The sequence below is a fragment of the Calidris pugnax genome, unplaced genomic scaffold, assembly GCF_001431845.1.
Source record: "Calidris pugnax isolate Ruff unplaced genomic scaffold, ASM143184v1 scaffold993, whole genome shotgun sequence".
Classification (NCBI taxonomy): domain Eukaryota; kingdom Metazoa; phylum Chordata; class Aves; order Charadriiformes; family Scolopacidae; genus Calidris; species Calidris pugnax.
Genome location: NW_015091638.1, coordinates 102,490 through 118,093, shown reverse-complemented (window position 1 = coordinate 118,093; position 15,604 = coordinate 102,490). Strand labels below are relative to the sequence as shown.

The 15,604-nt window shown below is 44.3% G+C and overlaps 1 protein-coding gene across 1 annotated transcript; it reads right to left on the bottom strand.

The window, feature by feature from the left end:
- Window positions 1-671: 671 nt before the first annotated feature.
- LOC106899924 (guanylyl cyclase-activating protein 1-like) lies at window positions 672-9,555 on the bottom strand. Its single transcript, XM_014961863.1, has 4 exons — window positions 9,358-9,555; window positions 6,578-6,727; window positions 4,628-4,718; window positions 672-3,347 (listed from the first exon to the last, which is right to left on the bottom strand). The coding sequence occupies exons 1-4, from the start codon at window positions 9,553-9,555 to the stop codon at window positions 3,220-3,222; spliced, it is 567 nt and encodes a 188-aa protein (XP_014817349.1). The 3' UTR covers window positions 672-3,219.
- Window positions 9,556-15,604: the final 6,049 nt, after the last annotated feature.

Genomic DNA, 15,604 nt, shown 5'->3' with positions numbered 1-15,604 from the left:
TGTAGGAGAGAGAGAGGAGGATCAGACAGCTAACTAAGGTCCCCAATGTTTTGGCAGCTACGCTCCTCACTGCTTCCTGTCTTGTCAGGAAGATTCCCAAGTGCCTTCTTCCACCCATCCCTGCACATCTCTACGCTCCTCCACCCAGGCATATCTCCTGATCAGGATGAGAGGAATCTGTTTAATACTCAGAGCTAGGGAGGAGAAATCTAAGCTGAAGGTCTAGATTTTGATTTGAAGGCTTTTTTTTTTTTTTTTTCCCCCTGTGTCCTGGGGATAGGTGTTAGGCAGGGACTGCAACAGGCCCATGTCCTTCTTACACTGGGGGCTCCAGACCTGGATGCAGCACTCCAGGTAGGGCCAATCGTGTTGCTCTTGTTAATAAAGGCAATTAGGGTAGTATTTGTTGTTTGAATATGTCTCTGTGAGATTTCGAAGTCTTAGCTCATTTTTTTAGCTGGAGTTATAAATAACACAGAGATATAATAGCTGTCAGAGCATAAGTTGGCTAAACTACCCCCAGTACTTATCTTAAAGTACAATGATAAATTGTTTTATGGATGATCCTTCTTTTTTTTTTTTTTTTTTCCCACTGTGTCCTGGGGATAGGTGTTAGGCAGGGTTCGTAAATGATTTTGGAGGGTGAGACATCTCCATGCTGGGTCCTTCTACCACTGGTGGCTTGAGGAAGGGGACATGGGTAAAAGGATTTCAAATGCCCCCAACCACAGAGAAAGTCCATGCAAGTCTATGTCAAACACATCCCAAATGATAACTTCAATACTTTACACCCTAACCACATTCCCTCATCCTAAACCCCTTGCTCCAAGCCCTCACCCTTACACAGAGTTGTGGAGTTCCCATCCTTGGAGATATTTGAAAACTCTGAATCCAAGACATAGTTCTACATTCTGTCCTCCTCCTAATTCTTCAGTTCTATCAAAGCGAACAGTTCCAATATATGTTTATTGTACATTTTTTTAATCTTGCCTGTACAAAGAAAGCCGAGTAGGTCAGAAAACAATTATCTCCCCTTTACATAAACAAATTTACAGATTTCCTCTCCCCTTCCCCTCGCTTCTGACAAAGGCACATATACTGTCAGATTGGTCTCAAAGAACACGCTGGCTGCAAAGCCAAAAAACAGTGAAATCATCCAGTAACAGAAGAACAGAAACATGAAGAACAAACCACACATCTGCAACTTAGGGTCACAGTAGCATGATGTGGCTTTTTTGTCTATTACAAACCCCATAACTGCATCTTAACTGGGAAACCTTCCAGCATTATCAGCAATGACAGCAAAGGAAGAACCAGTTTTCTGTAATGTCTATTTAAAAAAATATAAACTCCACTTACAAATATTCAGGATTCTTGTTGAGAATGTGCTGTGTACCTGCCCTTCTCCTTTAGGAACATCAAGAGGATTCTGTACAGTGTATATAGCAGCTTGCTGCAACACTGCTGGCAGCTACAATTTCTTGGTGATTTAATACATCTGCTGCATTTAGAAAAATTCTTTACTTTCCTAAGAACTGAAAACAGGTTTTTATCTGTACGTCAGATGATAATAAAAATGCAGTTCTACTCGTAACTGACTCACGAAACTGCAGGAAACCGAGGACTTGCAACAGGTACAGGATGAATTCAACCTCTGCCTTCCTCAGTCCAGAGGGACAGCAGAGTCCAACAGCAGACACTCATGAAAATCCTCTGGAGAACCAAGCCCTGTTTGCCACCAGCCAGGTTGTGGTTCCTCTCAGAAGCCCTAAGACTGCAGACATCCACATGCCAGTGGGACCTGGGGTATGAGCCCACCTGGCAAATGCTGCTGCCTGCTCTAAACACGGTCACTTGCTCTCAAGCTCTGGTGACAATGCTGAATAAATCTCCCTTGACTTAAATGGCAGCCTAGACTCTTTGTTCAGTAAACACATGTACATCACAGAAGCTTAAATATAAGCAAGATTTAGTCCACTCTAAAGTCTTCTTGTTACAGGTCTGCAAGTCCTTCTTCTGCACAGGAAAAAAACACCCAACTACAGCATAAGCACTCCGAATTATTCTTACCTTCTGCTTCTTTCCCCAGATTCAATGGAGCTTCTGTTTGTGACCTTACCTAATGCCATGGTTTGGGCTGCAAACCAGGACACCCAACATTAGTGAACAAGACACATTTGCTCTGTTTCTGTCCATGCTACGTCACTCTCCCCATTGCGTACAAAGACACAGAGTCACTTGTGGCAGCACTGACCTGGAGCATAACTCCAGTGTTCACATGGACAGCAGAATTCATGAGTCACCTTGCTGAGTTGTTTCTTTTGCTTCTTAGGTTTTCTCCCCAAGAATAAACAGAAAGACCCATAAAGGATGTGTGAAGCAGTGATATCAGGATCATGCCCACATACTTCCTTTATTCAGTTCTATGAGAGGAGTGTGGTAGGACAATGAGCGTAATAAACATTTGATCTCTCAGGTAATTCTTCTGCTTTGGGAAACCGAGTAGCATATTTTCTCTGGTTACAAAAGCTGCTCCTAAATTGTTGGCTTGTTTGGTAGAGTTCTGTGATCACAGAGAACTGCAAAAAGCAGCATTACTGACAGTGCAGTTGGGAACAGATTTGTCACTATCATCAGCCTTAAAGACTGATTTTTTTCTTTCAGCTCTTGAGATCTTACGAATAAAGCTACTTCTGTAGAGACCAAATCCAAGAGCATCTGGTAGGGACAAACATGCTGGTGTTCATGATCTAATACCATAACAAGAACAGTGAAAGTTACATTCCTTTGGTAGTTCTCTACATTGGTAATGGTCTGAAATTCTTCTTCTGTGCACGTCAGAAATGCTCCACACTCCATCATCCAGTTCTGTTACTGCTCTTCACAAACTTAGTGTTACTTTTAGTCCATTGCAAAGTAACAATCTGGGACACAGAATAAGGAGGAAATTTGTGCCCTGAAACTTGACCTTTAAATTTTAAGAAGTTAAATACTGCCACCCAGATCCAGTTTTTCTGAACCTACCCTGTATGTATGTGGCTGAGCTTCAATATTTGTACAGGAACATGCACGCAGATACACAAATATAGCAGTGTCTTTCTGTTCCTACTTCCATACATGTGTTCATGGAAATTTTGTGTGTTTTAAAAATGCTGTCTCTCCTTTCTGGTGTGTGTACACCCTTCTGTCTATTGGCACAGCGTTTTCTCCCAGCTTGATTTATACGCTATGTCGACGGTTGTTGATCATGGCCACAATGTGTGTCAGGTCCAAACTTTTCATCATAACCTCCATGAACTCCTCGTCTTTCCTCGCTCCCTCCACAAATTCATCCAGAGAAAGTTCACCTGTGTCAGACACAGACAGAAGGCATCAGAATCGCGCCAATCCACATCTGAGAAGGAAGAGTGCAGTAATCTAACTTTAGAGACCACTTACTATACATGCACTGTTCTATAGCACCAAGAGGCATCAGAGAGTCTTTTTAAGCTTATATGAAACTTCCATGATATCCAGGCAACTCCAGCTTCCTTTTTTTTCCCACACAAGGGAAAGGGTACATAAGAAAGAATAGAGGAAGTGCACAGCTAAGGAGTGGGATCATAGCTTCCTATAAATAAAGCTAGATTAACCATCTCCTTTTTGGCCTAACCTGTCATAGTCTTAACCTGCTCCACTCTGGTTGTTTAAAAGAAGTGACAGAAAGAAGCTGTGACAGCCAGCTAGGCCAAATAGCCCTTGTGCAGGGAACCAGCTCAGCAGACTTCTTCTGGAACAATAAAAGAGCCCGTCAGAAGGTAATGAGCACATGAAGTAGCAAGGAAAGAAAAATCTCTCAGGGACACACAGCGACTCCAGAGCCATTGACCAGGTTTTGACTGACTGGTCCATGGCACTCCGTGTGCTGGCTGTACTGCCTGTTACAGACCCAGCGAAGAAACTCTGAATTTCAAGATTAAATTCCAGTTTTTCCTTTCCCTGCTGCTGAAATAGTTAGGAGCAGCTGGGGCCATCTGTTAGTATCTCCACTTCTAACTCTGACATAAGCTACACACCAACATACAAAAAGGAAAAAAAAAAAAGCAAACCACTCCAAAACCCCGCAACCAAACTCATGTGGACAGAACACAGCTGAGACACAGCGCCAGGGGAGGTTCAGGCTGGATATTAGGAAAAATTTTTTCACTGAAAGGGTTATCAGGCATTGGAATGGGCTGCCCAGGGAGGTGGTTGAGGCCCCATCCCTGGAGGTGTTCAAAAGACGGGCTGATGTGGTGCTGGGAGGTCTGGTTTAGTGATGATGTTCCTTGTTTGTTGTGTGGGTGTCTATTTTTGTCAGTTAGGTTGATGGTTGGACAAGATGATATTTAAGGTCCCTTCCAACCTAGACGATTCTATGATTCCATGATTCTATGAGACTTAGTACAGGGAACAAATCCTGTCATACTGATTATGCAGGGAGAAAAAAGCCTCAGTAAAAGTCATGGAGAATGCATTACTGGGTGAGAATTCATGTAACAAGCAAATATAAAATAAAGAGGCATAAAGTTCAATCAAGAAAGGAAGGCATGGGTGTCTCTGTAGCACAGAGACCGTCTGACTTGGATGACAAAGACAGGAATCTTACCATCTCCATTCACATCAATTTTGTCGAAGACCCGGTTGGTGAACTCCTCTGCACTAGTTTCATGGTCACCACCATTAATAGCTCGAATAGCCTAAAAGAAAAGAGCAAGAATAGGAAGCTGCCTGATGGCTCCCAAAATGATAGACTAATCCCACTGCAGTCTGTCAGCCGAGGTTCAGAAGACGACAGTCACGCCTGTACTATCCCCACACAAATGAATCAGCATCACAGGAAAATGCTGCAGAAATCACCAGGCTTTACAGCAGGCACTGAAGGGTGCAAATGGAGCGTGGTTCTGGAGCATGGAATGAGTAATTAAACCCAGAGGATCAACCTAAATCTGCATGGGCAGAGGCTAAATGCTGCAGAAATGGCAGAATCACGATCCACAAAACTGATCCACTTTATACTACCCTGTGGTCCACCAAGCCCAATGAACACCATCAAACACCCTCTGCACATGACATTATGAAATTCCTTTGTTATATGCCACGGTCATTTATTTCTGTTCTTGCTTTCCCAATCTCCATTTATATACTGCTTCCTGTGTGTCCCACTTCTCCCTAAAACTCACTGGAAATTCATTTTCAGCTTGAGAAAGCTTAAGCATTATTCACTACTGTTTACCACAATTCATCTTATTCATAACTATATAGTGCAGGGTTCTCTTTTTTTCATGCCTAATTGTTTCCTTTGTTTAAGGATGTCCATGAAATACATGATTCCAGCGTCTTCTAAGACTATTCATTTTCTAGTTTTTACCTCCTGTACCTTCTGATATTTGGTAAGTTTATTCATTCTTTTTCAAATGCCATTTTACTAAAACTAAATATCACCTCAGGCTGCAAAAAAGACACTGAACTACACCAACAAAATTCCAAGGGCAGTAAATTTGTTGCCACCAATTATCACCCACAGGGTTTGTTTCTCAAGAGCTCTGTGTTAATTCATATCCAGGTGAGAATGTATTATTAACATCTTATTAGTGGTTTTATTTGTGGACAGCTCAGGCTTCAAATTTTTATCAAATAAATTCTCTGACCTTTCTTATTCAGAAATGTAAATTATTTAGGGTCAATTAATCTTTTCTGCATCTTTCTAGTTTCCCCAGTCTCTAGAGAATGATCTGAACTTCCAGCATGATTCATTCTGAGATATTCATAAGGTTGTGTTTATGCCTGTAATTCCAATACCTCCCACAATAGCTATCTGCATACAATCTTTTCCACTGACAGTCATTCTTCAAACTACTTGCCAGTCAGAAATGTTTCATTACATTGACATTTGGGAGCTGGTTCTAAAAAACAAGCTGGGAGTAACTATCCAACTGCTATTTGCGTGGGGAAAAGGACACACGAAGGACACATTTCAGAGACTGCAACTGACAGTCACGGAGTCTGAAATCTTGAAAAGTGCAATTTAGGTCTGACACAGCTAAAACAATTTTTTATGCTGTAACATATGCTGTTCTGGTAAAGAAGAGTCTGTCTGTCTGCTCACTGGACTATGAGATTGAGGGGAATTCTGCTAAAAGAAGGAATGATGCTAAAGAAGGCTGGGGAGAGTCTGTTTACAAAGGCCTGCAGCGACAGGACGAGGGGCAATGGCATTAACCTGGAGAAGAGCAATTTTAGATTGGATATTAGGAACATGGTCTTTACTATGAAGGTGGTGGAACACTGGAACAGGTTGCCCAGGGAGGTGGTTGAGGCCCCATCCCTGGAGATATTCAAGGAGAGGCTCGACGAGGCCCTGGGCAACCTGGTCTAGTTGGGGGTGTCCCTGCTGACTGCGGGGGGGTCGGACTAGCTGGCCTTTGGAGGTCCCTTCCGGCCTGGACCATTCTATGATTCTATGATCCATGATCAGTCATAGGGGGAGTAGTCTGACTTGTGTGGTGGCATTTGTCTTTAAGGAAAGAGGAAAGCACACAGACCCCTGGAGACTCACCTTAATGATGTTGAGCAATTCATGTCGATCAATGCAGCCGTTGCCATCCACATCATAGAGCTTGAAATACCACCGCAATTTCTGCTCCATCTTCCCACGGAGAACGAGGCTGAGGGCAGCCACGTATTCCATGAAGTCAATATATCCATCCTGTGGGAAAACAGAACTCAAATTATGACAGGAACAGAGGGAGTTACAGCTCTGGAATTGTTTTACCTTGTTGCTCTTTAGATTCACAGCTACCAGAGAAAGGAAAAAAATGGCAGAGGGACTTGGACTGAGGGAAAAGCTTTAGTATGTGTACATACACACACGCTCCACAGAAAAAAAAGTGACTGAAGATATTTTTTAAAATACATAGAACATGATTTGATAGCTGGAAAAATGGTTCTGTTTTTAGGTTTTTAAACATTCCATTTCCTAAATCTACAAAGAAACGCAAAAAGCAACTCTACAAGAAAAATGCCAGACAGGAAAGGCTCATAATCCCTGGACTTAACACTGAATACAATTTGAAGCGGTTAAAAAGAAACAACAAATAAAGTGCTCGTCTCTGTCAAAGATTCAGAATAACTACTTGAACAAATTACAGAGAAAAAAAAAGGAAACTTTCATTTATTAAGGTATTTAAACAAAGAATCGAATGCCTTTCTGGAATGGATGTAAATAACTATGTGTAAAAGGTGAAGGCAGGTGGACTTGCAGAGCGCTGCTGTTTTACAGCAAGGATCACATTTTAAAACATTCATTCAGAATCATTGTAGTACTCTCCTTGTATGAGTTTTTCATAACTTCATTTTTTCACAGAAAACAGAACAACCAGCTCTAAAGGTGGGAAGGAGAGCATGACCGCAATTCAGAAAATAACTGTTGAAAATCTATCCACTGTGTCCATAGTAGAGTTGTCTGCATTATTACAGGGTGGCTCTTCCTCTGGGTGCTCTTGTTCCTTGCCCTTGTTAATAAAAGGAGCTTATATTAAGTGGCTAACTACTAACAGGCTAAAATTAACTGATGCAGGTTCATCTCCACTAGTTGCCACGCTCTTACTTCATTCCCCTTGAGATCACTTTATTTAGAAGATTGCTTTTTATTTTCGTATGACCAAATTTGAACTTGAGAGTCTTCTTAAAACATTGCTTGCCGCATAACATGGACCTCACAGGACATCTTGGGAATGTGTAATGTCCTCAAACAAATTTAAAAGCCCTTAAACATCCCAGTAAATGGCAGAGGTAAAAGACTTGTGCAAGAGCTGTAAATGTGTCAGTTTAGTTTATAAAACTCCTTCTTATCACTATCATCATTCTGGACACAGAGAACTTCAGGATGAGAAGGGCTCATTTCCAGTCATTGCATTCACCATGAGACTTCAGCTACCTAATGGACCCTGACTGCTCCTCTTTCATCTTGAAGAATTTTGTAATATTCCTTAGCATTCCTTAGCTCCTTACGCCTTCTCACATGTTGTCCCTCAGCTTTTCCCTGTGATTTCCTGCTTGTTTCACACATCTCTGTGAGTAGTTCCTCCTCAACTCACAGACATCTGCTCCAGCCGTTTCCGAACCTTGGAGCAGAGCACAAAGCTGAATTTTTCCCCAGGCTGCCATAAACCCAGATTTCTCTGTCATTGAGACTACAGGCCTGCAAGCATAGGCTTAAGGATATATGGATTTAAAAAAAAAAAAAATGGCGAAAGTGAGGGGCATTGTGTGCTTAAAGGAATTGTGGGGGCTACTGTTTCCTACCTTAGAGACAGCCAGTGGTCGCCTGTCCCAGTGAGGAATACCACCTACCTCCTAGCTCTGCCAAATGCTATACTCTGTCCTGGTTTCTGTGGGGATAGAGTGAATTTTCTTTCTGGTTGTTGCTAATTGATGTTTATACTATTCAAAAACTTTTTTCAGCTTCCCATAGAAACTGAGAAGGAGCATACCCAGAACGATGGAATGACCAGCGAAATATTCTGTACCATAGATGTCAGGTATATAAATGGGGGGTGGGCAGGGAGCAGGAATTGGGGATCACTGCTCGGGACGAGCTGGACAACCAATTACTGGGTGGTGAGAGTTACTTGTGGTGTACTACTTTATCTTGTATACTACTTTACCATCATTATTGTTATTTTCCTTTTTCTGTTATTGTCCTATTAAACTATCTTTACCTCAACCTGTGATGTTTTTTACCCTTTCCTTTCCCCTCCTTTTGTCTCTCTTCTACCCACCCTTCTGGAGGGAAGGGGGAAAACTGCATGGTCCTGGCTGCCGGCTGGGGTAGAACCACAACTATCTCCTGGTGCTGAGGAGAGCCACATAGATTGTCTGCCCATGCAGTACCAACTTCAGCTGCCAAATACCTGGAAATTACTTCCTCTGTAAGTGTGATAATGATTTCTATTGTGTTTGATTCCTGTATTCTCTACTATCTAATACAGATATATTTTAAAATAAAAAGAACATAAAAGAATAAGAATAATAATGAAATGCCTTTCATTAGTATTTTGCTAGTAAAACAAGGCCAAGTCAATTAATACACAATAAGGAATTCTCAAAATTCAAACACAAACTTTCACAAGGTAGGTAGACACCTAACGCTTATGTTACCTGTGTCATTACCCACGCACATTGATTTGTTCCTTGTGTTTAGCTACTTTAAGTTACTGTCCCTCAGCAGCTTTCTACACCATCGCCTGTAAGAGAAAACCAAGGCCTCTGAAAGTGCAGGAGCTGGTTTGCTGTTAAGCAGTATGAGGCAGTTCATTTTCTTGACAGAGAACTTACCTTGTTCATGTCGAACGTGCGGAACATCTGTTCGATGTACTCATTGGCCTCTGGATCCAGCCCTCGAAGCCCAAAGAACTGTTTAAATTCATGCTCCGTCAACTGCCCAGAAGGACACTCTGTCATGAACTTTTTGTACCAGTGGTGGATCTCAACAGCCTGCAGATCATCCACCGTTGAGCTGCTGTTGCTCCCCATGTGTATGTCTGGTCAGAAGAAGGGTGCTACAGAAATGATCCTGTTCCTGTTGCTCTCACCGCACTGCCCGTCTGCTCCTGTCCACGTTTGACATTCCTGTCAGTTAAGCGAGGGCTCTAACTTTCCACAAGCCAATTATAAATGTTAATCTGCTTAGAAGCTGATTTACAACCCCAAAAGTTTCAATGATACAAACAGTCTTCTTAGAGTGGACAAGAGGTACAAGATAATCTAGCAAATCACTGCTATTTCAGGAGCCAAATCAGAAAGGGTGAGAAGATTAATCAGACACTGGCATCAGGAGCTATACTGATTTGGTAGATTCCCCTATTTTTAACTTTGATATAATTATACATGAAGATAAGAGGGAAAGGCTACAAGACGTGGGATTTGAGGTGAAGTAAAGATCTGCTTCTCTAACTGGATTTGAGAGTCTGTTTTCTCAAATAGAAATGTTGGATCACTCAGTGTCCAGGACCAGAAAGCATAACAAAAGTAGCCCATCATCAGTGTTGGGCTGTGTGGGAAAAAGGTCATTTCCACGTACACAAAGGGGCACAGAGGAACAAAGGCGGGGGGGGGCACCCAAGTAATCCCCTGACCTGGCTCATTCCAGAACCACCACACAAGTGCAATCAACCCATAAAAGGTTCATCTGCACAAAAGGGAAGGAGCAAAAAAAGAGAGCCACAGCCTGGGGAACCCAAATAACCCAGTAAGAGAAATGAACCCCTGTGCCAACTCCTTCTAAGGCTGTCATAGGGGAGCCGTCAGCCCCATGGGCCTGGAGGTGACACCCAGCACAGCAAGTCAACGGGAGAGGTTGTCAGAGCACCTGACAGTGGGGTTATTGCCCGAGGGTACAGAAAACATTGTGGGGTGCAGTGAAGGACCACCTGGGGACTGCAGAAGGGTTATAATGGGATGTTTAGGGGAAGAACCGAAGATGGGAAAGGGATGGGTCTAGATGGTTTGGGGATGAACAAGCACAGGAAACTGGAGGGAAAGGGGCTGGTTGCGTGTAAAATGGTTGCAGGTCAATATGAGGGTCCAGCCATGCCCTGTGCCTGATCAGCACAGTCTTTCCTGTCTTCTAACATTTCTAACTCTTTTTCTGGCTGTGCAGCTCTGTTCTGTGTGCCGGTGTGTGTACGGGGATTTAGGTGCCCACAGCTGAAGTGGGGACCACAGGTCACAGGAGCCTGCATGTATTTGGTGCCAGCAACTGGAGTCAGGGAGGATCTAATGCCAGCAGTGGGTGTCAAACCATGGGTCACCAGTTCCCACCTGTCTTGAGTGGCAGCGACTGAAGCGAGTGAGAGTACGTACATCAGTGTATGGTCACTGGTGAATATCAAACCAGACCAGCCAGCAAACAGGTTAAGTGGTTTGGGATCCAGGTGCATATGTCTCTGATAGAGAGACAGCTGGAGGAGCTAGCTAAGGGGAAGACCCATCAGACCAACTGCTGGAGACACTGTAAGGTGTCGGGCTGAGGGAGACCCACTTGTCTGTGCGTGTTCTCTGTGCAGGAGACAGACAGCTGGAGAAAGCAGGAATCCTGAGAGCCTCAGCACAGTTACTGGAGGGAAGCATCGTGTATTTGTTAAAACACAGTAACAGCTTTCTTTTATAGTGTAATTCACCACCAAAAAAAAAAATCCAAATCCATCAACATTTTATAATAAAACAAAGAGAAGTAATTTTAGATTCTGAAATGATGAACAGTGCTAAACAGTCCATGTACTTACCTTTGTGGCCAGCATCATATAACAATTTAAGTCGTACCACCTCAAATTCACTTTCTCAAGAGCATACTAAAATCAATGCAACAAGACACAAATGTTTCAGCTACTTACACTGAAGCCACAGATAAACATTAAGACCACTAAAAAATTGTTTGTGTTACTGAAATGTAGTGAGATACTAGTGTAACTGAGCCTCGAAAATTATCAGCATTAATCCATTTAAGGACAGTATGTAAAGGAGATGGAGGATTTCTATCTTTGTTAAACACCATTACTAAACATTCGTAAACTAAGAACTCAGTGTTATGTTCAAAATCTTGTTTATGGACAAAGAGGAAGTAAACCTTACATATAGAATCATAGACCACAGAATGGTTTGGGTGGGAAAGGACCATTAAAGCCCCCCCAGTGCCACCCCCTGCCCTGGGCAGGGACACCTCCCACCACACCACGTTGCTCCAAGCCCCCTCCAACCTGCCCTTGAACCTCTCCAGGGATGGGGCAGCCACAGCTTCTCTGGCCAACCTGGGCCAGGTTCTCCCCACCCTCCCACCAAACAAGTTCTTCCCCACAGCTCAGCTCCATCTCCCCTCTTTCAGGGTCAAACCCTTCCCCCTCCTCCTAGGGCTCCCCTCCCTCATCCAGAGTCCCTCCCCAGCTTTCCTGGAGCTCCTTCATGGACTGGAAGGGGCTCTAAGCTCTCCCTAGAGCCTTCTCTTCTCCAGGCTGAACCCCCCCCAATTCTCTCAGACTGTCCTCACAGCAGAGGGGCTCTACATACATATTGTAAAATCAAGAATTTATTGTTAGTATAATAGAAATTTTAACAGTCTAGTTCAAGAGTCATCATTAGTTTAGATCTAATTACAGAAAAGCAAAGAAAAATAATGTAGGTTGAGTGCTTATAAAGGGGAAAAAAGTTGCACTAATAGCAATAATACATTTAAAATTGCGACACACACACTTAGTTTATATGCCTTTTCTGGTGTTACACGCACCTGACTGCTGCTCCTCTGGATATTCTGATGTTCACTCCGATGTTTGTGGTGGGGGTTGTCATGGCAAGTGGTCAGCATCTAGACTCCTTCACTGGGAGGAATGTGATGTTAATGGTTTCATCCTCTCTTTTTTTTTTCTTGTTGTGTTTTTGGTTTGGGTTGTTTTGTGTTTTTTTCTCCTTCCTTCTCTTTCCTTCCACTTAGGCTCATGTATTGTCAGAGTTATGTTGATGGTTGGACTAAATGATCTTAAAGGTCCCTTCCAACCTAGACAATTCTGATTCTATATATTACTAACATAAATTTACACCTTTTCCTTTTTACATTTATATTTGCATTTACTCTACATCATTGTGTTAGAGCAGCAAATATCTCATTTTACCCAGAATAACTGCTTGCTAATATTACCTATATAAAACTATGTTTGTACCACACAAGGATAAATAAGAAAGATAAATTAGCCATAGACACCCTATAATTAGAGAAATGGCTCTCAGAGCTAAACCAAGTGAAACAACGCTGCAGGCAGGACATGATAAATTCAGAGCAGCCTCAGCCCTGAGGCCTTGCAAACTCAGTGCAGAACCTATGCAAATAGCCTACAACAGGACTACAATTGTCCCATCAGCAGCAGGAACAGGAGTGCATTTGAATGTAGGTGCTAACACATGATGGAGACAGCTGGGAGGTGAGGGCAATTGCGCTGCTCAGACTTCACCAAGTCTTCAGGAACTTCATGAAGTTCAAAAAAGCCAAGTGGAAGGTCCTACAGCTGAGCTGGGGCAACGCCCAGTATCAACAGACCAGGAGGTGAATGGACTGAGGGGAAGGCTGAGGAGAATGACCCAGAGATACTGGTAAATGAACTGGCCATGAGCTGGCAACGTGGGCTGGCAGCCCAGAAAGCCCCCACACCCTGGGCTGCTTCCCCAGCAGTGTGGCCAGCAGTGCAAGGAGGGGGATTCTGCCCCTCTGCTCTGCTCTGGGGAGACCCCCCCCAGTGCTGCCTCCAGCTCTGAGGACACCAACAGCAGAAGGACATGGAGCCGTTGGAGCGGGGCCAGAGGAGCCCACAGAGATGCTGGGAGGGCTGGAGCCCCTCTGCTGGGAGGGGGGGCTGAGAGAGCTGGGGGGATTAGCCCAGAAAAGGCTCCAGGGACGCCTTATTGCAGCCTTTCAACCAATAAAGGGGCCTAAGAGGAAAGATGGAGAAAGACTCTTCACCGAGGCCTGCAGTGACACAACGAGGGGTGACAGTCTGAAACTGAAATCGGGCAGGTCTGGACTGGGCACCCCCGCAGGTGTTCAAGGCCAGACCGGACGGGGCTCTGAGCAGCCTCACCTAGCGGGATCTGTCCCTGCCCGTGGCGGGGGCTTGGACTCGTTGGCCCTCAGAGGTGCCTTCATCCCAAGCACCCTGTGACCCCGCAGCGCTCCCGCCCCTGCCGAGCGGTGTGTCACACCGGACACACGCCGCTGCTCTCCGCCTCACCGCAGCCCCACCGACGCCTCAGAGAGCCCCCGCTGATTGGTCCTTTCCTTGTTATGGGGCGGGTCCCCATGACCTACGCGGGCCCACCCTCCCACCAAACAAGTTCTTCCCCACAGCTCAGCTCCATCTCCCCTCTTTCAGGGTCAAACCCTTCCCCCTCCTCCTAGGGCTCCCCTCCCTCATCCAGAGTCCCTCCCCAGCTTTCCTGGAGCTCCTTCATGGACTGGAAGGGGCTCTAAGCTCTCCCTAGAGCCTTCTCTTCTCCAGGCTGAACCCCCCCCAATTCTCTCAGACTGTCCTCACAGCAGAGGGGCTCTACATACATATTGTAAAATCAAGAATTTATTGTTAGTATAATAGAAATTTTAACAGTCTAGTTCAAGAGTCATCATTAGTTTAGATCTAATTACAGAAAAGCAAAGAAAAATAATGTAGGTTGAGTGCTTATAAAGGGGAAAAAAGTTGCACTAATAGCAATAATACATTTAAAATTGCGACACACACACTTAGTTTATATGCCTTTTCTGGTGTTACACGCACCTGACTGCTGCTCCTCTGGATATTCTGATGTTCACTCCGATGTTTGTGGTGGGGGTTGTCATGGCAAGTGGTCAGCATCTAGACTCCTTCACTGGGAGGAATGTGATGTTAATGGTTTCATCCTCTCTTTTTTTTTTCTTGTTGTGTTTTTGGTTTGGGTTGTTTTGTGTTTTTTTCTCCTTCCTTCTCTTTCCTTCCACTTAGGCTCATGTATTGTCAGAGTTATGTTGATGGTTGGACTAAATGATCTTAAAGGTCCCTTCCAACCTAGACAATTCTGATTCTATATATTACTAACATAAATTTACACCTTTTCCTTTTTACATTTATATTTGCATTTACTCTACATCATTGTGTTAGAGCAGCAAATATCTCATTTTACCCAGAATAACTGCTTGCTAATATTACCTATATAAAACTATGTTTGTACCACACAAGGATAAATAAGAAAGATAAATTAGCCATAGACACCCTATAATTAGAGAAATGGCTCTCAGAGCTAAACCAAGTGAAACAACGCTGCAGGCAGGACATGATAAATTCAGAGCAGCCTCAGCCCTGAGGCCTTGCAAACTCAGTGCAGAACCTATGCAAATAGCCTACAACAGGACTACAATTGTCCCATCAGCAGCAGGAACAGGAGTGCATTTGAATGTAGGTGCTAACACATGATGGAGACAGCTGGGAGGTGAGGGCAATTGCGCTGCTCAGACTTCACCAAGTCTTCAGGAACTTCATGAAGTTCAAAAAAGCCAAGTGGAAGGTCCTACAGCTGAGCTGGGGCAACGCCCAGTATCAACAGACCAGGAGGTGAATGGACTGAGGGGAAGGCTGAGGAGAATGACCCAGAGATACTGGTAAATGAACTGGCCATGAGCTGGCAACGTGGGCTGGCAGCCCAGAAAGCCCCCACACCCTGGGCTGCTTCCCCAGCAGTGTGGCCAGCAGTGCAAGGAGGGGGATTCTGCCCCTCTGCTCTGCTCTGGGGAGACCCCCCCCAGTGCTGCCTCCAGCTCTGAGGACACCAACAGCAGAAGGACATGGAGCCGTTGGAGCGGGGCCAGAGGAGCCCACAGAGATGCTGGGAGGGCTGGAGCCCCTCTGCTGGGAGGGGGGGCTGAGAGAGCTGGGGGGATTAGCCCAGAAAAGGCTCCAGGGACGCCTTATTGCAGCCTTTCAACCAATAAAGGGGCCTAAGAGGAAAGATGGAGAAAGACTCTTCACCGAGGCCTGCAGTGACACAACGAGGGGTGACAGTCTGAAACTGAAAT